At 41.8% G+C, this 25,938-nt stretch overlaps 1 protein-coding gene across 3 annotated transcripts in view; it reads right to left on the reverse strand.

The window, feature by feature from the left end:
* rapgef5a (Rap guanine nucleotide exchange factor (GEF) 5a) overlaps window positions 1-25,938 on the reverse strand; it is a 242,463-nt gene that overhangs the window by 23,302 nt on the left and 193,223 nt on the right. Inside the window, exons 19-25 of one of the 3 annotated variants that reach the window (XM_069913872.1) lie at window positions 25,115-25,204; window positions 14,194-14,363; window positions 11,564-11,654; window positions 10,604-10,654; window positions 8,458-8,545; window positions 4,396-4,460; window positions 1,282-1,565 (exon numbers count right to left, since the gene is read on the reverse strand). In XM_069913872.1, coding sequence (XP_069769973.1) covers window positions 1,542-1,565; window positions 4,396-4,460; window positions 8,458-8,545; window positions 10,604-10,654; window positions 11,564-11,654; window positions 14,194-14,363; window positions 25,115-25,204 — 579 coding nt within the window. In that variant the 3' untranslated portion in view covers window positions 1,282-1,541. Of the gene's footprint in view, window positions 1-1,281; window positions 1,566-4,395; window positions 4,461-8,457; window positions 8,546-10,603; window positions 10,655-11,563; window positions 11,655-14,193; window positions 14,364-25,114; window positions 25,205-25,938 lie in introns of those variants that run through there. The other 2 variants (XM_069913870.1, XM_069913871.1) reach the window with 2 other exon arrangements.

Below are 25,938 nucleotides of genomic sequence, written 5' to 3' on the forward strand. Positions count from 1 at the left end.
TATCCCATCGTATGGTGAGTTGACACATCCACTGCGAACTTTGGTGAATGAGCAGGGGATGAGGAACCTGGGAGCTACACTTGATTGGACTGCACAGGCTGAGATGAGATTTATTCTATTGAAGCAAGCTCTTACAACAGCTACAGATTTGGCGATTCCAAATTATAAACTACCTTTCTTTTTGGATGTTTCTGAAAAAGCACACACAATTGATGGTGTTCTTTTTCAGAAAAAAGGGGGTGGAAGATGTGTGCTCATGTATGTGAGTATCACACTAGACCCAACGGAAGACAGACACCCACCATGTACGAGACATGCAGCGGGAGTAGCAAAGATTTTACAAAAGGTGGCACACATAGTAATGGGACATGGCCTGACGGTATTAACAACACATAGCATTGTAGCATTTGTGAGCTCGACAGCATTTACAATGACTTCACTAAGGCAGACGAGACTAGAAAAGATCCTGAATGCTCCAAATGTTACATTTACCCATGAAGGCATTAACATGGCAGACAATATGGGAGAGGGAGAACCACACTGTTGTGAGAAGAGGGTAGTGAAGGATATTAAAATAAGACCTGACCTACAGGCTACACCCTTAAGAGAACCAGATGAAACCTTGTTTACAGATGGGTGTTGTTACAGACACCCCACAGATGGATTGAAAGCTGCCTATGCGGTGGTACGAAAAACTACAGGAGGATTTGAAGAAATCATTACAGGGACAGTGAGAGGAAAGGAGTCAGCACAACTCGCAGAACTACAGGGAATGATAGCAGCATTAGAATGGGCAGAAGGGAAGGAGGTCAATATATATACAGACTCGGCATATGTGGTAGGGACAATACAGGTTGAACTTAGTCAATGGATTAGAAGTGGGTTTTTAACAGCAGCAATGACCCCAATTAAACACGAGAAGGATGTTAGGAAACTGGCTGAGGCCCTCATGAAACCAAGGGCATTAGCAGTTCTTAAATGTAAAGGACATGATAGAACAGATACGATGGTGGCTCGGGGAAATCAGGAAGCGGACATGGCCGCTAAAAGGGCAGCAGGATACGGCCCTCAGTTTATTATGATACAGGCAGACAGAACAGCACATGACTTATTACCACCGTGTAGGGTAGAAATAATAGTACAGGAACAAGCAAAGGCATCACCTCAGGAAAGGATGGTATGGGAGGAAAGTGGGGCAACTGAGGATCAAGGACTATGGAGATTGATAGACGGGAGGCCAGTTTTACCATCTGGACTCATGAAACCCCTCCTCCAGGAGGCGCATGGGCTAACACACTGTGGAAAGAAGCAGATGATAAGGTATTTGATACATTGGTGGCACCCCTTCCTGCCGGCGATGGTGGAGAACCATATTAGAGAGTGTGAGGTATGTATAGCTTTCAATGTAAAGGCGACTGTAAAGCCACATGAAGGTCAGTTCCCGCTACCTAAGTTACCAGGGCAGGAAATCGTACTTGATTATACGGACATGATTGAGAGGGTAAGTGGCTATCGATACCTCTTAGTAGCAGTAGATGTGTTCACAGGGTGGCCGGAGGCAATCCCTGCCAAAAGAGAAGATGCAAGGACGGTATGTAAATTCCTGAACAACCAGTATATTCCGAGACACGGATTTCCTAGAAAAATTAGGTCTGATAATGGAAGTCATTTTAAGAATAACGATCTACAGGAGGTAGAAGCGATGTTGGGATTGAAACATGCCTTTGGAACGGTGTACCATCCGCAATCCCAAGGGAAAGTGGAGAGGATGAACCAAACAATAAAAAGTAAGATCGGGAAAGTACAGGCACGGACCAAACTAAATTGGGTGGATGCGTTGCCCCTGGCATTAATGTCAGTAAGGAGTTCGGTAAGTTCTGTGACAGGATTTACTCCATATGAACTACAAACGGGGCACTAGTTTCCGGGACCGGGAGCCGGAATTCAGACTACGAAGAATGAGGTAAGTTCAATGGGATGCAAGCTTTATTATGAAAAACTAACGGCTCTGGTGTCAGATTTTTCACAACAGGTCACAAGTCCCAACAGAGAAGGGGAAACACCGATACCTTCAGGCGCGGAGTGGGTTCTGCTAAAGGTCATCAAAAGAAAGTGGTCGGAGCCCAGGTGGACAGGACCCTACAGAGTGGTGGAGAGGACGTCCCACGCGGTTCGACTACAAGGAAAAGGCGAGACGTGGTATCATTGGAGTCAGTGTGCAGCAATGGACCCACCGACACGGACACTGGAACAGATTCGAATGGAGGTGACTGAGAACCTGTGAAGCAACCATGGACTAAGAACACTTAACGTCCCTTTTTAAAGAGACTATTGGACTATGGTGACTGTGTATCAGTGGTTGACGGCATAATCGATTTATTGGCATCAAAACAATGAAGGGAGCTGTGATGGACACTATGTGGGGACTATGGGTGATGTTGTTCCTAGCCCTTGAAGCATCTGGAGAAGGAAACAACTGTACAAAGTGTTTGTGGTCAGCCTGGGAGGCCCATAACGAACCGAAACAGTACTTTGCGGATTGGACTGACGTTCCTGAACACTGTGTTGGGGCCCCCACTGGACTGAAGTGTGTTCATAATGGCCAAGTTTGTAAGGTTAAGTTTAACAAGGGGTCGGAGATGCCGATCCTGGCAATAACTCCAGAGGTCTCGGCCGAATAAGTTAACTGGTGGTTGGTCTCATTTTCATGAGACCAAAAGGGGGACTGTTGGAATCTAGGGGTTAAAACATTATGAAAGAAATGATTAATTAATAAGTTTATATTTACTGCATGGTTCAGGGAAAAAGAGGAATGTGATTAAGTGGCAATCACAGCATGGAGCAAAGTTGGCTGAGCAAAATGGTCTGCTCCCAAATACAGGGAGAGGAAATGCATAAAACGATTTAGGAGGAATGCTCAAACTGAAGGAGGTGGTGAGTAGCACAGGAGACACAGGCCAGACCAGAACAAAGAATGGCCTGCAAGAAACAAAGGGAATGGAAAACCAGTCTAGGAGGAAGATTAAGGCATGAGGAGGTGTTAAAGAGAACAGCAGAAATTGGCCAGACAGGAACAGAATGGTGATTAGAAATATCTGGGGATGAATTAATTTCTGATCAACACAACAGGATAGTCTGGCCTGGAGGATTAAGATGGGAGTGCTACACCCCAGATATCTGCAAAACAGGAGATGACTTGTGATAACCCTTATGCAAAAAGATCTAGCAAAGGAAGACAACTTTTGTTCTGTATGATAAGATTGATCTATATAAACTGAGCGAACTGGACAATAGGGGTCAGTCTTGGGGAGTAGCTCACTGTGCAGGTGACCTATGAACTAATGAGTGACCCAGAGCTCTGTTAAGTTTTATTCTTGTGCTGTGTAATAAATTGACTGTGAACCGAATACCTTCTCCTATCACTTCATTCAAAGAACGCGCTGGACTCAGACTACACATAGACTAAATTAAGAGTAAGTTAAAGCCAGAGTCCGACAAGGGCCTCCTCGACCACCAGGTCAGCGTCGTCCTTAAGCCTTAAGAAACGAACCCATCCCCCCCCACCCATCCAATACGACCTGCATTCGTCGACCCCGGCCCCCCGGGCACTCCTTCGCGTGGCACCACACCAGCCACACATACCCCTGCCACCAGCCCCCCACTTCCCCTCTGACCAGTGACCAGGAACCAGTCCTATGATGGTCACAGAGACTCTGGCGGCCGCCAAATTGTCTCAACCTGTAAATTTTGTGTGTGCATAGTTGGTGTGATTCCTTGTTACTGCCCCCCCCCCCCCTCCCACCCACAGGCCAATTTTAAAGGGGGTGAATGTGGTGGTACACCACCAGCCTACTGCAGGGGGCAACCTCTGTACTTGCAGAAATGTAAGGGGACAGCACCTGGCCGGCTGCCAATCAGTCAGCCTGAATAGATCAAGCCCCACCCGGTCGGGTGTCAATCACCCTCCGGGATATAAGCCTGTGCCGGCCTCCCTAGGCCTCACACTGAGTTGCTGCAGCAACAGCCAGCCTGGCTTTTGTGGATTAAAGCCTGTTTGTTGTTCACTTTTTCCCTTGTGTGTGTCTGATTCTGTCTAACAGCACACCACAGACCTTGACTCTACATTTAATAGATTCTAATCTCCCCAGACCAGTTTTGAACATCCACAGATGGAAACAGATTGTGTGAAAATTATGAGGAACTATAACGTTGCATTTGGTAATTATTTTTAATAAATGGAAAATGCAAAAGATGCTGAAGACGTCTTTAAATGATCAAACTCATCATTCCTTGATTAGCAATGTTGAATTCCATTAAAAACAAGTATACCACAGGCTTATGTTTACTTAACATGGAAATTGACATTACAGTCATCAGTATACGAATTGTACATACCAGCTTTTCAAAGTTGACGAGATTATCCAAAAAGGTTTTGTTTCCTTCATGTATAAATGTTACATCTAACAGAGTAAAAAGTAGAACAGAGTGGAGTAAATTAGAGGAATAAAATTATGGAACCCATAAAAAAAATTAAGATAGATACAATGCTAATATGGAAAACTATAACACATCGTGAACTATTCAGATGATGCAATACTTTAAATAGCTAATTTAAGTAGCTAATTCAGTGAAAATATTAGGGAATACACAAGAACACAGGACAGAGAAAAATCTAAGAATCCTGTTTAAGAAACAACAGAGTAAACTTTTGTATCACAATATGAGCTTCCAAAGTTTGCACTGATCTTGTAAATTAGTATATTGAATATTGGGATATGTTTGATTCTTGACTATCTGACAGAACAGACTATTTGACTTTTAAAGACCCTTCCTCATATTCTTTCCCTTAAGCTACCGAATATTGGCTGGACATAATGATGCACAAATGTGGGTTCACATGTAAATAAAAATTAGAGGAGAGGCATTTTGGCCAAGAGGTGCAATGACAAGTCATGGGCTCAAACTTTCCTTCATTCTCTTGTTTGAGATTGCCAGCAAAATATATTGAATAAAATAAAATAAAATAGGTACATGAAGTACTAATTGAAAAATAAATCTAGAGGTTATAGTGGAAATATAATCATAATTCCAATGACATACAAAATTATATATTGTTTAACTGCAGGAAATAAAATCTAAATAAGGGGAAGGGCAGCATCGTTGAAGAAATGGAGGTCATTCTTTTGACATTAAATGCTCTAGAATGCAATGTATTGTTTTGCTTAAATGATAGACCAGAGTTTCTGAGCTAACCTGGAAGCAAACAATGAAAGGGGTGTAAAGTACCAAGAATTTAAGCTCTCAACAAAGGGTTCAGGAAATTCTTTGGCACAGAGGTGATCATATTCAGGAAATAAATTTTCATGATGGCAACAGGACAAATTGATCACAGCAGCAAAGATTCAGCTATCGAGAACAGATTGGCATTGGAAAGTTATGGGCTCACGCTTTCACTCAAAGGAGAATAGAATTCTGGCATAATTTTAAAAAAGGGGTTAATAACGTGAATATTGGAAGGAATTGGAGGAAGTCTACATAATTTAAAGGATTCTCTCTGAACAAGGTTTCAAAAGCATCGGAACCCCACATAGTTACATCCCACTGATCTGTATTTACACATAGCTCACTGAATGGAACAGACTGGCTGACAACCTCTTATTTGTTTAAAAACTGAAAATGAAAAGGTTGGATCCCAGTTGGATTTGGATTAAGATTTTTTTTAAAATCTCACCGAACTTCAAAGTGCCCCATACTCATGTCAGCCACTGTAGATTTTCAGACATATTGCACTGAATATTATAATTCACATTTTATGATTACATTTGTGGTGAAAGGCATTTGCATAGATATATGGACTGGCTATTCTGAATCTCCCTGATCTTCCTTGACCTTCCCTAACCCCTCCCTTGGCTTCTCCCTGAACTTCCCAATAAAGGCTGGTATGCCCAAACTTGCCCCCTCTTTCTTCTGCACCTGGCCAAGTAAAGCATCACTCCATTATGTTAATGTGATTAATTACCAAAACAAGAGCCATGGAAGCTCAGCTTACAGGACAAAGCAGCAGCGATCGGGAAGATGCCCAGTCACCCAGCCCACAGACAGTGGAGTCGACCCAACTATGTGGTGCGGTAGTGGTCGCATCCCTGGGGTCTGCATCAACTCTGCAGCGGGCAATGGGAGAAGTTTGTCGGCTGACTACGCACACGATTGAACACACGGAGTGCAACGCAGATGCTACCTTTGGGAGGTGGCTGCATGGGATGTAGACATTCATGCACCACCACAACCTAAGGGAAGCTGTCGATAAGTACAATCACCTGTTTGCATCCGTGGGCGATCGGGGGTTTTGAATAATTAGAGACTGCTGAACGTACGACAAGGTGATGGCTCTGCTGCTGAAGCAGTATGGGACCACAACAAACCCACTGTATGCGAGGGACAAATTAATGACCTGGCGTCAAGCCCCTGGAGAGCCCTTCACATAGTTCACGCAGGCGATGAGCAGAACCTATAGCTACAACGCCCGTGGGAATGGGCAAGTGGAGAAGGAGAATGGTACAATCTGGAGAGCAATCCTGTTGGCCCTCACGTCAAAAGAGATGCCCATCTCCCAATGGCAAGAGATACTACCGGACGCGCTGCATGCTACCAAGTCCCTGCTGTTGGGGCCGGTACTTCTTCACAGACGTATTAGACCCCACAAGACAGAATCCCTGTGGAAAAAAGGCATCTGGAACATGCGAACCCACAATATGCATTTGTGCGGTACCAAGACGGGAGGGAGAACACGGTGTCAGACCTGGCCCAGGTAGGGTACACTAACACTGATCAGGTGACCCCAGAAGAACCAGGCAGACAATCGACACAATGCCCATCCATGACCCAGGGTTTTGACATACTCCCACCCCCTCAGATAACCGTAGAACCTCCCCCCGCCAGCACATCATAAGCCAAGCACGTGTCGCAGTCAATCCCACAGAGATCTTCCCAGAAAAGAGCCCACCCCAACAGGCAGCAAAGGGCTCAGGAAACAAAATTCCACCTACACAGGTACACAGTCCTGTGAGCTGGATGCAGGAACAACAGGGGCATCGCCCAACGCCTCAGAAGTCACAGAGGATCACAAGACCATCAGACAGGCTGAACCTGTGATGGGCACTATGAACTTTGTATATATGTCATAAAGTACAGTATGTGCTCTGCGTCACCACATCACCCCACCGGGTTTTATCTCAAAGAAGGGGTGAATGTGGTAAAAGGCATTTCTATAGAAGTATGGATTGGCCAGTCCGAACCTCTTTGACCTTCCCTAACCCCTCCCTGGCTCCTCCCTTGATTTTCCAATAAAGGCTGGCATGCCTGGACTTGCCCCTGGACTTGTACCTGGAACCTGGCCAAGCAGTGTATCAGTAACACTCAGGTTTTTGGTAATTAAAGCCATTTAATCATTCCATCATGTCAATGTGATTATTGTGTGCTCCACAACACTGTAATTCACTAACACTCGCTTCAATCTGAGAAAATATCAGAGGACTGAGTTACATCAGAACCAAGCTATACACCACGCCCAAAAAGTTAAATAAATGGGACCCAACAGTATCAGACAGATGTTTTCGCTGTAAGAAGGAAACGGGAACAACAGTACATGCAATTTGGGCATGTGAGAAAGTGGAAAAATTTTGGGAAGATCTAAACCAGGTATTAAATAAAATCGCAAAAAGCAACATACCAAAAAACCCAGAGATCTTTCTTCGAAGTAATATAAGAAATAAAGAACTTGGACTCGATTTGGATGAAGCACAAAAAAGATTTATTATGATAGCCCTAGCTGTAGCCAAAAAATGTATTATGTCAACCTGGAAATTAGAAGATAACCTGAGAATACAGCAATGGTACATAGAAATGAATAAATGTATTCCATTGGAAAAAATAACATATAATTTAAGAAATAACATCACAGTATTCGAACAAATATGGGAACCGTACATGGAACACAATAGAGAAATCCTACCGTGGACCTCCACCACCTAAAATGACAGAAGGAGAAGACGTCGAAATGAACTGACCCAGCGTGTAAAAGTAGAAGACACAAATTTCTTGTTTATTTTTATTGTGTGACGGCGTTATTTAACAGGTTTAATGTATCATATAGATTGAATGTTGAATGAATGGGGAGGGGGGGTGAGGGAGGGAGGGAAGGGAGGGGGGAAAAAGGGGAGAAAATGGCACTGTGTATATTCAAGAGGATTTAATTTGAAGAGTATGGTTCATAGTGTGAAAAATTAAAAAATTAAAAAAAAAGAGAACCAAGCATGTACATGTTAAACAGCTTTAAATTTGTTGGTTTTAATTTTAAACTCAAAATGTATTTCCCTTCCCTCCTTATCATTAGAATCCATTCCCCACCCTCCCTCTCTATCTGAGCCTGAGGCAGTCTAATGTCCTATCTGAGATTACCTTTTAGTAGCAACGGCATGAAAGGAATTTTTGGTGGTTTCATCTTTTTGAAAGCATCTCTGTAGGCTTTATGATTCAAAGATGGATCCTGTAAGATGGGGAAATATATTGCATCAACAACAATCACATATTTTATATGTTATTTTCCAAACATAGATCTTTTTCACTTTCTACCTTTTAATTTTTAAAACAACTGTCAATAACTGGAGACTCAAGACCCAAATGTGACTTCAGCAGAGGACCTGGAGAAAAAGCATCAAATTCTTTTTTTCCCCCTGGGATATCAACTGATCTTTCATTATAATTATGGTTATTAAATAAAGGAATGCCCCTCCAGCATTCTCAACAGTTCTAAGAGGAAGGGATGCAAGGGAAATAAACTTTGCACTCATCAAGGTGGGAGATAGTTACATTGAGGATTGAAGTAACTTTCACCTGACAACACCCAGATCAAGTTAGAGGTGCAGACAATGGAGATGGAGTGATGAGATGGTCAAATCATAAATCAGTTTAGAGCTAGACAGGCATAGTTATACAGCACGGAAAAAAGATCCTTAATTTGTCGAGTTTCCACCTACTATCAAACCCACATTCCCATCAACTAGCTCTAAATGCTACCGTTGTCCCACATATGGTCGGCATGGTAGGAGTAGTGGTTAGTGCAACGCTATTACAACACCAGCCCTCGGGATCAAGGTTGGAATCTTGTGCTGTCTGTAAGGAGTTTGTACATTCTCCTCGTGTCTGTGTGGGTCTCCTCCAGGTGCTCCGGTTTCCTCTCATCATTCATTTGGGTATAATTAGGCGGCACGGGCTCATGGGCTAAAAGGGCCTTTAACAGGGCTGTATATATGTCTAAACATACCAGGGCCAATTAACCTAAAAGCATGTCTTTACAGTGTGGGAGAAAACCAGTGTATCCAGAGAAAATCTGCACAGTCACATGGAGAACATGCAAACTCCACTCAGGCAGCATTGGAGGTCAGAGTTTTATTCAGGTCACTGCAACTGTAAAGCAGCAGCTGTACTAGCTGTAACACCGCTTCACCAATTTTGGGGCCAACACTTTCACATTGTGCCTGGAGTTTGCACCAAGGAACCTCTATGACCTCTATTTTGAACTCTTAATCTGGCCTCAATATACAATTCATTCTGGGTTTTTTTCAAAATCAAACTGATTTTGAATTTCACTCTCTGGTAACACTATCCAAAACTGATGTGATTCAAATTATAGGTCAGTTTCATGGAATTAAACTTCTGGTGTTTTACAGCAGCCAATAGCTTTCATAAAGCAGGTCCAGGAAAACGTCTCGTAGTTATCCAATAAGGCAGATGAATTCCAGTTTGATAAGAATATGATGCTCCAAGTTCCTCACTAAACCATTCACTCTTCATCATTCTGACAATTCAAGACCAGTTCACGCTGGGACACATTTCCTATTGTGTTAATAAACCACATCCAGATTCCTGGGGTGAGCTGAGAATACTGAACTGATTTCATGTAGCACTGTGATAGCTGGAACACTGAAGGTTTCAAGTGAATAACTGGCTCATCTGAAGCCTAACTGTAAATCAAAACCTAATACAGTGTAGTTTACCAATAAAAGGAACTTGCATTTTTCAAAGCCCTCTCCTTACTTGGCAATTTCTCACAGCATTTCAGTCAATGACATTTTTTTTTCCGCAGCCTCTTTGTGCTTGCAAGTTCCCACAAACGTAAGTAGTCAACCAGATCACTGTCAATTGAGGAATCAATAAAGAAGAGGGAGGATTTCCCCAGAACTTGAGAGGAATTTGCCTGCTCTTCCTCACAGGGTGGTCTGTGAACCTAGGCTATCAAAGGCTGTATACTTCACATTCTGACTGGAATCCAACAACCTCTAATTGTGCAGCAGTATCTCCATAATAGAACGTTATGAATATTCTGACCCAGTCAAGAGGATGCTGCTACTGAGTCACAGTGAATGGCCTGATTTGTGTTTCTGCAATGGAAATGCACCCATTTCATCAGAAATTTGGATGGAGATTAGATGAACCAGCACGATTTTCCTTCCATTAATTTTCTTGGTGACAACTTATTTACAAAATGGAAAGTTTTACATTGTAAGTATGAATTCCGATTAGAACATTATGTATTGTGACTTACTGTTAAATGTTCAAGTTCAGAGAAGAGCTTTTTAAATTTCCCAGGCACTTTCTAGGATAAGAACAAATTATATCAGATGAAATTTCTAAATAAGTGATATCACATAATCAAAACATTTATTCAACTAGCTGGCCATTTCCTTTCTCTCAGGATTCAATGTAGTCCTGTTATTTTTATGGAGCTATTGAGGGAGCAGAATAGTGTTATATCCCTCAAACACGGAGGGACAAGTCAGTCTGAGGTATTAAAAACACAGAAATGCTGACTTTCGTGTTTCACTCCACTTAAGTCAAAGGTGCTGCTTTTGATGGCAAGGCCAATATTATATTTTATGCTTCCTTGAACTCCTGCATTATGTGAGCCAGTTATAATAAACGATACTGAATTGTTCCTCCCATCAAAAGTGCACGCATCATAATGTCTCATCACCCAGCATTAAAACATAGCTATGGCTGGATGTGACCATCCTGAGCTTTTCACTTACCTGCCAATCTTAGAAACACTCAAATTTTGATTTTTATGTACAATAGCCTACAAGGGTTTTTTATAAACTGGAATTCGGGTTCATTCCAAATAATTTTTTTTGAGAATGAGGAAAAATTAATTGATAAGTTAGAATGTAACTCAAAGTTTACACAAAATAATAAATAGAAAATAGAAACAACGTCAATGGATTTTTAAAAATTCTGAAACAGAGCCTTGCACCGTGTGCATTTGAAAGATATAGTAGAGCTGTGTAATTCAATGCTTTATGCTCACGCATCTTCAAATTTTTGCTGATATTAAAGGGTCCTCATTGATGGTATGTTTCTACATAATACAAATATGAGCACTGACAATGCTCCACTGCTCACTTCAACATCCCATAATGTTTCTTTATTTATTTCTTCTAATGTTTCATAAAAAAAAAGAGTCCCTCTTTCCCCATGGCCAACTAATTTGATTAAATTCTCTCCTTACCTCCCAGGTTTGAGATAGTCGACAAACGGCTGCGCTGTTGAGACCCATGATTATGGCGAAGAAAGAGTTGAAGTTCCGCAGAGCCCGGCAACTAGGAGTTAGAGTACGGTTCCATGTTAGACTGTTCAACTTGTTGTGGAACGACCTTAAGTTAATCACAAGTATAAGTGTATCCTCAACTATCCAGAAATCCTTTAATATTTCACCAACTTTCACTTGGACCAAAACCTTCAGATGCAAGGTGCTAATCCTGATACTGAGGATTAAAATACATTTAAGAGATGAGGGTTCTCAACCGGGGGCCACATTGAACTGTCCTTCCCTAATTGCCCTTGATGTTGGATAGACAGAACTGCTTTACATTCTTGAACTGCTGTTAGGGAGGGAGTTCCAGGATTTTGACCCAATGACCTTGATGGTAATACCTGCATTTTCACTTGTTGAATATCATCATCGCCTGCCACTTGTCTGGCTTTTTTGACACTAGCCACTCATCTCTCCAGGCCTGGATATTGTCCAGGCCTTGCTGACTTTAGTTGTAGATTTCTTCATTATTTGAGGTGTCGTGAATGTTGCTGAGCATCGCACATCCTCAGTAAACATCTTTGTTTCTGACTTTATGACTGAAGCAAGGTCATTAATGAAGCACATGGAGATAGTTGGCCTGGACACTACACTGAGGAACTCCTGAGGACCTGTCCTTTGGCTGAGATGATTGACCTCCAACCAAATGCTGGGTCTGATTCCAAATGAGCCCTGATGCAGGGTCTCAAGTGAAACATTGACCATCCTCTTGCCTCCACAGATGCTGCCTGACCTGCTGTGTTCCTCAAGCAGTTTGCTTGCGCTCCATGTTCCAGCAACTACAGTCACTTACGTCTCCAAAAACTGCAGAGGCTGAAATCTGGAGCAAAAAAAACAAAACAAAATCATATAATATTGGAAGTGCTCAGCTTTAGTGCACCAATCGAATCACAAAAGAGAGGGGTATGGACAGGTCAGGGAGAAGAGTTTTAAAAGGAGCATTCCCAGGGCTTGGTGCTCTGAGAGTGGACATAGAAAGGTTGAGAACCACTGGACTGTAAAGGCAAGTTTTTTTAAAAAGAAATGTAATTACTGAAAACCTCAAGCTGATTTTTTTTGCTGCTACCAGCATCAGCCACACCACCAAAGACTTTTCATCTCTCTTTTAAAAGCCAACACAATCAACTCCACCACCATTCTTCACTCTACTGGAAGGGATTTTATTTGCAGAATAATGCATTAGTGATTTTTGAAGGCACAGACTGTGTTCTTAGGTTTAGTAAAAAAGCATGGTGAGAAGCTGGTTACTCAGGAGAAATGTTCTCTGTACAGAGAAGCTGCAGGAACCTTCCAAGACCAATTTCAGGGAGAGAACAGGTTGCTGGGTGGGTTACTTTAGGATCAACGTGCATTGCATTGATGACCAGTGTTGTAAAAATTAACTTCACCAGATTGATCAAGGTGAGTTACAGGTCAAGATAATTTTGTTGTCTACAGAAATTGCTTCACCTCCATTTATATACTCTTAATCCTTCTAGTCTATTCAATTTTTCACATAAATGCAAGCACACACACGTATGTGCCTTTTCTGCCTCCCTACTCCACATCTCCCTTTGCCCCTATCTCTCGCCTGTTGCTCTTCATGTCTCTCTCCCTCTCTCCCATTCCTCTTAGGGATGTTTTGTGCACTCATATTATGTACAAATTATGCAGTATGATCACACAGCATTACAAAAGGTGATGCCCTGAGTAATGTAAGAGTTGTGTAAAATGTAGAAACATTTGAATAATATATCATTTCGTTCATATAGTTTGAGGATTCAAGAAAGACTCAATGTCCAAGGCACAGAGTAAGTTGTGAGTTGGTATTGGCACACAGCAATCTGCTATCAAGATGTAATACACAACTGGCTCCTTAAGCAATACTGATTTTGAGGATTCAGCATTTAATGAGAGCTAGCTCTTGACTGAGTGAAGTGTGACTGGGGCTTTTAGATCACTGAGTGGAAATCTCTGCTGAAACACTCTGGGTAACTCACTTGTGCTTATGTTACTTAGATGAAGATGAAGTGATAGTAAATATGCCTGTACAAATACAATGTCAGTAATTGCTCCAACATCATTTCAATCCTCTTTTCAACATCACAATATTGTCTGTTTTTCTGAGACAAATGTCTTCATTCCGTCATCATCTAGCATTCACTTCCCCGATAAAAAAAAGTGCAAAATTAACAGTATCACAGTTTAAATATAAACTTTATATCTAGCCAGTGGGTTTAAAATGGTTCTGAGTGGCTTCCTGGTTACTGCACAAAAAGTGTCATTAATCTTTCTACATTTCTCCATTATTGGGGATATCACTATTTAAAAAATTTGTGTACAGATAGTGATCGAATGTAAATAATACAGAAATGTTTGTTTACTTAGGTCCTAATAATTGCATTGAGGATACAAATAGATCTTGATTCCTAACCCTCCAAGAACGGTTTGCTAAATACTTTGCTAAATTTGTTTAGCAATTCAATCAGATCCACCATGACCTTATAATTATACTTGTTTTCAAATCACTCCAGGGTCTGTTTGAATAGGCAGATATTTTCACTTACTGAGCAGCAGCCTTTATGAACTTTTTTACAAGTTGCACACGTTTGGACAACTGGTTGCAGAGGAGGACCTCAGTAGTGACCCATAGTTGAACTTCATTACATCGCTGCAGCAGAAAGTCAAGGTTGGCAGGTTTGTTCCCTCTGCAGAAAGTGTAATAAATAAGTTCCTGCTGTAAAAGAAAAATTAGCAGGTCAGGACCCTTGTCTCTTTTACTTATATACCTATAAAAGGCAATCACATTGCTTCCTGTCTTTTTAAAATATTTTTATTGAGTTTAACATATTAATCCTGCATACAACCATATAATCATAAAACTACTAATATAGCAAAAAAGCAAGTCATATCATATCTTCTTTCTTTGGCTTGGCTTCGCGGACGAAGATTTATGGAGCGGTAATGTCCACATCAGCTGCAGGCTCGTTTATGGCTGACAAGTCTGATGCGGGACAGGCAGACACGGTTGCAGCGGTAGCAGGGGAAAATTGGTTGGTTGGGGTTGGGTGTTGGGTTTTTCCTCCTTTGTCTTTTGTCAGTGAGTGGGCTCTGTGGTCTTCTTCAAAGGAGGTTGCTGCCTGCCGAACTGTGAGGCGCCAAGATGCACGGTTGGAGGCGATATCAGCCCACTGGCGGAGGTCAATGTGGCAGGCACCAAGAGATTTCTTTAAGCAGTCCTTGTACCTCTTCTTTGGTGCACCTCTGATTCAGTGGCCAGTGGAGAGCTCACCATATAGCATGATCTTGGGAAGGGGATGATCCTCCATTCTGGAGACGTGACCCACCCAGCGCCGTTGGGTCTTCAGCAGCATGGATTCAATGCTTGTGCACTCTGCCAGCTCGAGTACTTTGATGTTGGTGATGAAATCATTCCAATGAATGTTGAGGATGGAGCGGAGACAGCGCTGATGGAAGCGTTCTAGGAGCCGTATACTACAAAAAAATGCTGGATAAAAACTGTATGAGTTACAATATAGCAAACCTTGGTCATAACGCAAAGTAATATCTGTCTAATGTGATAATATGATCTAGGACAACCATAATTAAAACCACATATAATTGATATAATTAAAAAAAGGAATAAAAAGAAAAAAAATAATAGTAATGTACATTTGAAAAAAGTATTCTTTATTATTAGGATTTTAAAAACATCATAAATCTGAAACACCAAAATTTGATTTTAAAAAATGAATTAAAGCTGCTGATTTAGAAAGAGTACCAGATCTAGGAGATCTAGAGAAAGGTCAGACTCGGGATCGGAGGAGACAGTGAGTCAGTGCCTGGCTTCGGGTGAGAGGAGGAGGAGCCAAGAGACAGCATCAGAGGGTGAGTAGAATAAATAGCTGGACTTACTAATTTGGCTAGTCCAATCTATATGTCGAAGGAGGAGAAGCTCGGAGAGAGTGACGTGGGGGTAAGCAGTTAAATACAAGGGCTTACTGGGACTTGGGCCTACTCAAATCGGGCTGGGAGTCTGAGGAGGCAGCAGCTGGAGTTTGAGCTGTGAGTCAGAGGAGTAGGAGCTTGGAGAGAGTGACTGGGTTAATTGGTCAAGGTTTATTGGTCAAGGGACCAGTAAAAGGAGTAAAAGGGGAGGGAGCGGCCAGCGAGGAGCGGTGCACTGAGTGAGTGGGGCACTGAAGGAGTGGGACTTCCAACCTTTGGCTCAACAGGCTTAGGCAAAAGCAGGCGAGGAGAAAGGTAAGTGGCATTATTGTAGCTCAGTCATGCCTATGGGGTTAGTGCTTTGTACTGGATGTCAGATGTGGGAACCATGGGTGAGTCCCACCCTCCCAAATAGCCACATCTGCGTCAGGTGCACCGAGATGCAGTTCCTTAAGGACCGAGTTGGGGAACTGGAGCTGCAACTTGAGGACCTACGGCTGGTAAGAGAGAGTGAGGAGTTGATAGATTCAACTTTCAGGGATATAGTTACCCCAAGACCAGATGTGTCAGGTAAGTGGGTAACTGTCAGGGGAGGGAAGAAAAATACCAGAAAAATGGAGAGCACACCTGTGAATATCCCTCTCAGTAACAGGTATATTTTGTTGGATGCTGTTGAGGGAGATGACCTGACAGAAGCTGGCAGCAGTGACCAGGTCGCTGGCACTGAGCCTGGCATGGTGGACCAAAAGGTAAAGAGGAATGCAGTGGTCATTGGGGACTCCATTGTCAGAAATACAGACAGGAGATTCTGTGAGCCAGATAGGTATGCCATCATGGTGTGCTGCCTCCCTGGTGCAAGGGTGCGGGATATCTCAAATCGGGTCAAGGGTATTCTAAAAGGGGAAGGCAAACAGCCTGATGTCTTGGTACATGTGGGTACCAATGACATAGATAAAAAGAAGGAGGAAGTACTGAAAAAGGATTACAGAGAGCTAGGACAGAAACTAAGAAATAGGACAGCCAGGGTGGTGATCTCTGGTTTGCTACCTGTGCCAAGTGCAACTGAGGACAAAAATGGAAGGTTAAGAAAAATGAATGTGTGGCTGAGTGGCTGGTGTAAAGGACAGGGTTTTGGCTTCTTGGATCATTGGGATCTCTTTTGGGGAAGGCATGACCTCTACAAGAAGGATGGGTTACACCTAAACCCAAAAGGGGTCAATATATTGGCAGCTAGGTTTGGTACAGCCGTCGGGTGCGGTTTAAACTAATTTGGCAGGGGGGTGGGAACCTGTATGATAGGGCAAAGGACAGAAAAGATAAAACAGGAAAAGTTAGATTAGGCAGCGAAAGTAAAAAATCAGAAAGAGCAAGGAGGGTGAAAAAAGCAAATCTGAAGGCTTTATATCTTAATGCAAGAAGCATTCGGAACAAGGTAGATGAACTAGCTGTGGAAATTGAGATAAACAAATATGATTTGATTGGGATTACAGAAACATGGCTGCAGGGTGGGCAAGCCTGGGAATTTAACATCCCGGGGTATACAATATTTAGGAGGGATCGGCAAGAAAGAAAAGGGGTGGGGTAGTATTGATGGTGAGAGAAGGGACCGACACGATTGACAGAAAGGATATCAACTCGGAAGATGCGGAATCTATATGGGTAGAACTGAGGAATAGCAAGGGGCGGAAAAAGTTAGTGGGGGTGGTATATAGGCCTCCAAATAGTAGTGTAGAGGTGAGGGAAGGCATTAAAAGAGAAATTAGAAAAGCGTGCAACAAGGGAACAGCTGTCATCATGGAAGACTTTAATTTGCATATAGATTGGACTAGCCAAATTAGTAAAAATATTGAGGAGGAGGAATTCCTTGAATGTTTACGGAACGGTTATCTAGACCAATATGTCGAGGAACCAACTCGGGAGCAGGCCATTTTAGATTGGGTATTATGCAATGATAAGGGGCTAATCAACAATCTTGTTGTGCGAGGCCCTTTGGGTAGGAGCGATCACAATATGATCGAATTCTCACTCGACATGGAGAGTGATGAAATTAAAACCGAGACTAAGGTCCTGAATTTAAATAAAGGGAATTATGATGGTATGAGACGGGAGTTGAGTAAGATTGATTGGGTGGTGTTTATGGGGGAGTTAACTGTGGATAGACAATGGAAAGCATTCACAGATCTAATGGAGAATTTACAAAAATCGTTTATGCTGGTTTGGCATAAAAATAAACCAAAAAAGATGACTCAGCTGTGGATAACAAGGGAAATTAGAGACAGCATTACGTCCAAAGAGAGAGCATATCAATTGGCCAAAAAAAGTACCACAACCGAAGACTGGGAGTAGTTCAAGATGTGCCAAAGGAGGTCAAAGGGATTAATCAAGAGAGCAAAAATAAATTATGAAAGTAAGCTTGCGGCAAATATAAAAACTGACTGCAAAAGCTTTTATAAATATGTCAAGAGGAAAAGATTGGTGAAATCCAGAGTAGGTCCCTTGCAGTCGGAATCAGGGGAATATATAATGGGGAATAAGGAAATGGCAGACCATTTAAATTCTTCCTTTAGTTCTGTTTTTACAAGAGAGGATACAAATAACCTCCCAAGGATGTTGGGAAACATAGAGACTAATGCAAGGAAAGAACTGAAAGAAATCAGTATCTCTAAGGACATGGTCTTGGGGAAATTGATGGGATTGAAGGCAGATAAATCCCAAGGCCCTGATAATCTACATCCTAGGGTACTTAAAGAAGTGGCCATTCAGATAGCAGATGCTTTAAGAATTATTTTCCAGAACTCGATAGACTCAGGATCAGTACCCATGGATTGGAGGGTAGCTAATGTTACCCCACTATTTAAAAAGGGGGGTAGAGAAAAAGCGGGGAATTATAGGCCGGTGAGCCTTACATCAGTAGTGGGCAAAATGATGGAATCCATTATTAAGGATGTAATAGCGGAGCATATGACTAGCAGAGAAGGGATCGGACAGAGTCAACATGGATTTACAAAAGGTAAATCGTGCTTGACAAATCTATTGGAACTCTTTGAGATGGTGACAGGTAAAATAGATGGGGGAGAGCCAGTGGATGTGGTGTACCTGGACTTCCAAAAGGCCTTCGATAAGGTCCCGCATAAACGACTGGCTTACAAAATCAAGGCTCATGGGATTGGAGGCAAAGTACTGATGTGGATTGAGAACTGGCTGGCAGGTAGAAGACAGAGAGTTGGGATAAATGGCTCGTTTTCTGAGTGGCAGGCAGTGACCAGTGGGGTGCCACAGGGATCTGTACTGGGACCCCAGCTGTTCACAATTTACATTAATGATCTGGATGAGGGGATTGGATGCATTATCTCCAAATTTGCAGATGACATTAAGCTTGGAGGGGTTGTGTGCAAGGAAGAGGGGGTCAGGAAGCTCCAGTGTGATTTGGATAAATTGAGGGACTGGGCAGATATATGGCAAATGCACTACAATGTGGATAAATGTGAGGTTATCCACTTTGGTAATACAAACCGGAGGGCAGATTACTATTTGAATGGCAATAGATTAAGAGATGGGGAAGTGCAGAGAGACCTAGGGATACTTGTACACCAGTCTCTGAAGGCGAGCATGAAGGTACAGCAGGTGGTTAAAAAGGCAAATGGTATGTTGGCCTTCATATCAAGAGGGTTTGAGTAAAGGAACAAGGATACCTTACTGCAGCTGTACAGGGCCTTGGTGAGACCACACCTGGAATATTGTGTGCAGTTTTAGTCACCTTATCTAAGGAAGGATGTTCTTGCAATAGAAAGAGTGTAGAGGTGATTCACCAGGCTGATACCTGGAATGGCAGGAATGACTTATGAGGAAAGATTGCGCAAATTGGGATTGTACTTGCTGGAGTTTAGAAGATTGAGAGGGGATCTCATAGAGACATATAAAATTCTGGCAGGACTGGACAGAATGGATGCAGATGGGATGTTTCCAATGATGGGAAAACCCAGAACTTGGGGCCATGGTTTGAGGATAATAGGCAAATCATTTAGGACTGAGATGAGGAGGAATTTCTTTACCCAGATGGTGGTGAATCTGTGGAATTCATTGCCACAGAGGGCAGTAGAGACAGGTTCATTAAATATATTTAAGAGGGAATTAGATATATTTCTTCAGTATAAGGGTATTAAAGGTTACGGAGAGAAGGCGAGGACGAGGTACTGAACTTTAAGATCAGCCATGATCTCGTTGAATGGCGGAGCAGGCTCAAAGGGTCGAATAACCTACTCCTGTTCCTATCTTCTATGTCTATGAACGATCTAAAACCGCATCTAAACATCATTTGAAGTCACCGCCCATGATCAATGAATAATGATTTAAACCACATTGCTAAGTGTAAAATATGAACAGAACTAAGAAGATATTTTGTTTTATGCCTAAAATGAGAAGCTAGAAGAACACAATGGGTCAGGCAGCAAACATGGAGAGACATGGTCAATCAATGTTTTGAGTGTGGACACTTTATCAAGGCAAAAGTGGGAAGGGCGACACAAAAGCCACTTTCACATGTGAAAGTAGTCCCAGGAATTAATGGCCAATCGGCCTTTAAAGTGTCTAATGTGAAAGGAAAATCTTCTTAATGCCAGTGACAGATGACATCATTTCATGCCAGGGATTGACAGCTTCGACCCCTCGTACAATCCCCAGCATCTGCAGATGCTGGCATTGCAATCAGGCAAATATACAATGGGCAATTGCATTGTGGGATTGAAATGACCCATGTTTTTGCATGAGTACAGGAATGTGAAGGAAGAAAAAATTAAAATGAAAGTCGCAGCAGGAGAGAGAGAGAGAGAGAGAGAGAGAGAGAGAGAGAGAGAGAGAAAGGAAATAAATTACAATAGCACACAACTTTTAAACAGTGTGGGAAAGTTGGTAGCGCTATAGCTCACAATTTATAAAGACCATGAGAAAAAGTGATGGCGGATCTGACTTCTCAGAATACCATGCAGCAGAGAAACCCCTCCATGAGAGCTCCATGCATGCAGCCCTGCATACAGCCCTTTTTCTGCCACATGGAATTCTGGGAGGGCATGTCAGCCATCGCTTTTTTCCCCCACAGTATTTATAAATTTACAGAATAATCCCACACTATTTTAAAATTGTCCACTATTGCTATTTATTGCTAGCACTTTTCCATGATCCATTTATATAGGTTGGCACAACAACAACAGGGGCTGTACATAAAAGCTTAATTATGTTATAATTAGGCATGATTAATTTTGTTCAGATATAAGATCATAACACATTGATCAAGATTTAGGGCAGGTCCACCATCACTCAACGCGCCATGACACCACCGGTAGAAGGTAGAACAGTTCTAACCCTGGGGATGGCTCCTTGGAAGTGTGAAAGTGTTCAGTGTCCCAGTTAGGAGTGGTCAAGTGTGAAAAGCCAAACCCCCATTCCCATCCAGGGATACTGAATGGCCAATTTAGTGGGACACAAGTGTGAAAGGGTCTAAATGTATCAAGGAGAGGGTGGAAGAGGGTGGGGAAGAGAAGCTGAGGAGGGCTAAGAGGTGACAGGACAGAGGACAAAGTAGGAGTAGTGGAGCGACAGGAAGAGGGAGAAATCAATAGAAGAGGGGGAAAGACTTAGAAAGAAGAGTAAAAAATAGGCGTAAGTGAAGAAGAAATGATGAAGATGATGATGAGAGTTTATTGTCATATACATGAGAATAATGTACAGAGGCACTGAAAACTTTACTTGCTGCAGCCAAACTGGTACATATGATACAACCAACTACAATCATATAAATTAAATTACCACCATATACCAAGACAGAAAATGAGATGATAAATATAAAACGACAAATATCTTATATACACACAAAGGTTTGCAGTTAATGGAAAAAAAAATCATTGCAAAGGTATCTTTTGGTGGTCCATAAGCAGGTTATGGTTAAGGTAGTACAGAAAGTTTCAAAAGCCAGATAGCTGCTGGATTAAAACTGTCTTTAAACCTAGGCTTCTGTGCCTTCTGACTGAAGATAGCAGCAAAAAGAGATTGCGGCCAGGGTGATGTGGGCCCTTTATGATGTTGAGTGCCTTCTTGAGACAATGTCTCACATTAAATGTTTTTGATGTGTGGGAGGCCAACCCCATGATGGACTTGGCTACATTTGCCATTATACACAGACTCTGCATTCCAGGATACTCGAGTTACCAAATCAGGGCATAATGCCCAGTAAACTTTCCACAGTGCACAGATAGAAACAGTGGAACCAGGTAGAGGTTTTGTAAAATTGGAAAAATCAATGGTCATGTTTCTGGTTTTAGGGCTGTCCAGGCAGAATATGATGTGCTGTTCCTCAAGTTTATGTTTAGCCTCCCTTAGCAAATGGATAAGACAGAGGCCAGGCATGTCTGGGTGGGAATGGTGAGGGGAACTAAAATGGTTAGCACACTGAGTAACCTGCATACAGTAGATATTTTGTTTTGATCTTCTGCACTTCTATTGTTTACAATATATTATCAGATGTTTCAAATATATTTTGGAATTTAAAATATCTGTGTCAACAGTATAACTCTCTTACCTTGCTTTAAAAGCTATAAGCTAAAGTCCTACTGCAAAGAGTAACATTTAATACAGTACTAAGCTGAACAGTGAGAGTGTTTTGTAAAACCACTAAAATGCTGGAGGAACTCAACAGGTCCCATATCGTCTATCAGAGGTAAAGATACAATATATAACCAACATTTCAGGCATGAGCCTATCTTCAAAGTATGATGAGTTTTTGTTTCAGTTTATACTTAAACCTCAACTTCATCTGCTATTTTGGGAAACCATCAAAAACCCAAGGGGTTTATTGAAGAAGGGCAAAATTAAAAAAAAAACCCTGTGTTCTGCGTAGCTAGGGAGGGGTAGGTCTACTCAAGGACAAAGGATGAAATTTATGTGTGGAGCCAGTGGAAGTAGGTGAGGACCTTAATGAGTACTTCACATCAGTATGCAGAAAGGAGAAAGACGTGACTGGGGTATGTTGATTTCCTGGCCAAGTTGACATTAAGAAAGAGGTGTTTTGAAAAATTAAGGTGAATAAGTCCTCAGGCCATGACATGATCCATCCCATGACTTTGAGGTAAGTAAAAACACAATGCTGGAGAAACTCAGCAGGTCAAATAGTGCCCTTTATATAGCAAAGGTAAAAATACATAACTGATGTTTTGGGCTTGAGCCCTTCATCAAGGTATGAAAAACATTGGCATGCATCCAAACAAAAGAGTTGGGGGGAGGCGTGGTCAAAAGGCAGGAGCTGATAGGTGGAGAAGGGAGGGAGGAGACAGCAACGATCAAGAGGGAGGAGGGAAGTCAAGGCGAAGGCGAATAGCGATGGAGGAGGAAGGAAAACTGGAAAGAGGAAGCAAAGAAGGGAGGGGAAGGGGGGAGATGAGAGTAGGTTAGTAAAAACTGGAAAAATCAATGTTAATGCCATCTGGCTGGAGAATGCCCAGACGAAAAATCAGGTGTTGTTCCTCCAATTTGCGGGTGGTCTTTGTGGGATAGTACATAAGGCCATGGACAGGCATGTGAGTATAAGAGTGTGACACAGAACTGAAATGGTCGGCTACTGGAAGGTCTCAGTCACTGGTGCAGATGGAGTGAAAGTGGTCAGCGAATCAATCTCCCAATCTGCGCCAAATCTCTCCGATGAAGAGAAGGAAACTGCTGGGATCTTGACAGAGATTGCCATATCCACTTTAACCAAGGCTGAGATGCTGGAAGACAGGAGTATTTCCATTTTTTTCCTTTGTTTTAGGGCAAAAGAGAAGAAATTATAGGCTGGTGAGCCCTCTGTCTCTCATAGGGAAATTATTGCAGGAAATATTTAGGGGCAGGACTTTTTCACATTTGAAAATGTATGGACTTATTACAGATATTTGGTATGGTTTTGTGTGGGGGAGGTTGTGTCTCTCAGCTGAACCTTTTGAGGATGTGATAAACAAGTTTGGTGAGGGTAGGGAAGTACATATTGTCTACAAGGACTTTAACAAAGCATTTGATAAGGTCCCTTGTGGTAGACTGGCTCAGAAGATTAAATCCTTTAGGATCCAAAGTGAGTTGGTAAATTGGATTCAAAATTGGCTTAATCATAGGAGTCAGTGGTAGAGAGGTGTTTTTTTCTGAATGGAGGCCTGTGATCTCCAGTGTTCCACAAGGATCAGTGCTGAATCTTCTGTTGTGATTTGGATGAAAATGTAGGTGTAGATAGTGAAAAAATGTGTCCAAAATATGGAAGAATATAGATTAAATGGAAAGTTGGTTGAAGAAATGGCAGATGGAGTTTAATCTGCACAAGTGTGAGGTATTACATTTTGCGAGGTCAAGTGCAAGAGGAAAGCACAGAATAAATATCAGGACTCTCAGGAGTATTAATGTACAGAGGGACCTTGAGATGCAGATACATAGCTCCTTGAAGGTTGTAACAGAAGTGGATAGTGTGGTTGCGAAGGTATACAGCACGTTCTATGATCTGTATAAATGAAGGGTGATCTGACATTTTTTTTAAATTGAAATGTTACATCCAACCAATAACCTCTCAATGCAACATCCATTTCAAGGACACTACTGCAGTATTTTCATTATCACTTAGATATTCTAGATGAGTGGATGTAGCCTCAGTCTTGTGGAGTTCCAACTAGGATTAATGGGGTGAGGGTTGGTCTTGAAACTTGTAGATATAAAGTAAATGTTAGCCTGTTCTTACAGTGTTCTGGATTGGTGTTTAACTGAATTTAATTACAAATCCTTCAAAACCAAGTAGATAGGATTAAAGTTCTCCCCTTTGAAATCAATGCCTTTGGAAAGGTAATGCAGTCAATACCTCAGGAGTACAAATACAAATTTAATTTTGTTTACACCACACTTTCTGTTCCCACATTCAGAAACCAAGGGTCAGTAATGGGTCTTCAAGATTAGCAAAAGCATTGTTTATAAAGCAACAATAACTCACTCAGCTCAGGGCTTGGTCTGGACATTCTCTTCCCGGTTTCCTGCATGACTTCACTATGTATTGTTTCTGAAACTTAATACACAGCTGTCTCTCTTTAGCACTTACAAGCATTGGCTGCAATGAATTTCCACTGAGTGTTGTATTTACCCAATTTTCAGTTCCCATTATTTAATGGTAATTAAATTAACAAATATTATCTGGTGAAACATGCCCCCAACAAAAAGGACTTTTGTAAAATAGTTGTAAAATCTAACTTTTTCTGGGTATGAGGCCCTGTGCTTGATATACAGGTGGCAGTGGCTACATTGCTTGCAGATGCCTCTGAGGCAGACTGAAAGGCTGCTACGATTCATGTATGCAAGTAAAGGTCCTTGCCTGCCGCTTCTTCCAGATCAGATACAGAAGTTCCTTTGTAATTGTAGCAGGGAATAAAGGAATCCGTCTGACTGAAGCGGAAGGAGGAACTTTGCAAGCTGCTGAAAGCTTCCACCAACTGTTACTTCCCATAAGTTATTGACCAATGTCTTAGGCACTTGATTGAGCTCTTTCACCTCAGCAGTAAATGGTTTGTTGGTACCAACACTTTGTCTTCTCTTAGTGTGATGCCATAGGTTCAATATCACGAAGTCCATTATCCCATTCTGTAAGTAATGATTGTTGCCGTCATTCGGTTAACAGTTGAAATAGGTTTTTAGTTTACTCACATTCTATTTTCATCAGTAGAAATCCAGCTAATTTGATGGTTTCCTATATTAGGCAGCAAAAGTCCTACCTTTGCTATATCTTATAGCAGATATGCTTAAAGTTATGCTAAAGAACAAACATATACTTGAAGGCAAAGTGTTGGTGGATACAGATACAGAGACCTGCAATGAGCTAATGTAGTGTAATGAAGAAATGTTGTGATTCTTCACTTGCACAATACATCCCTCTACAATGATGACATCAGCTCCCAGTGAGTGTGAGTGGAAACTAAGGGGCGAGGCAACCTATCTCCTTTCAGTTCTACAGCTACATGGAAGTTTAAGAGAGATGTGTGAGTAAGGATCACGGATGTAGTATCTCAGATAAGAAATATGTCATAAACCAGAACTATATGTGGAGGATGTAATTACAGATTTATTAACCATTTTATTTATGCTTTGTTTTGCATGTGAATCAGCTAAAATTCCAAAGTTTAACCATGGGTTTGAATCAAGCCAAAAGCAATCAGTTAAAAGAGCCTTTCTATAATTGTTTTGTCCTCATTTGTTTAAAAGTAAAAAGGAATAAAGTAAGTGAAATTTGTATATATGGGAACTTGGTGGTCAACATTCACATGCTGGGCTTAAAGGACTGTTTCTGAGCTTAATCATCTCTTCATAATTCTCGGTTA

Source organism: Narcine bancroftii, chromosome 1 (genome assembly GCF_036971445.1).
Source record: "Narcine bancroftii isolate sNarBan1 chromosome 1, sNarBan1.hap1, whole genome shotgun sequence".
Taxonomy (NCBI): domain Eukaryota; kingdom Metazoa; phylum Chordata; class Chondrichthyes; order Torpediniformes; family Narcinidae; genus Narcine; species Narcine bancroftii.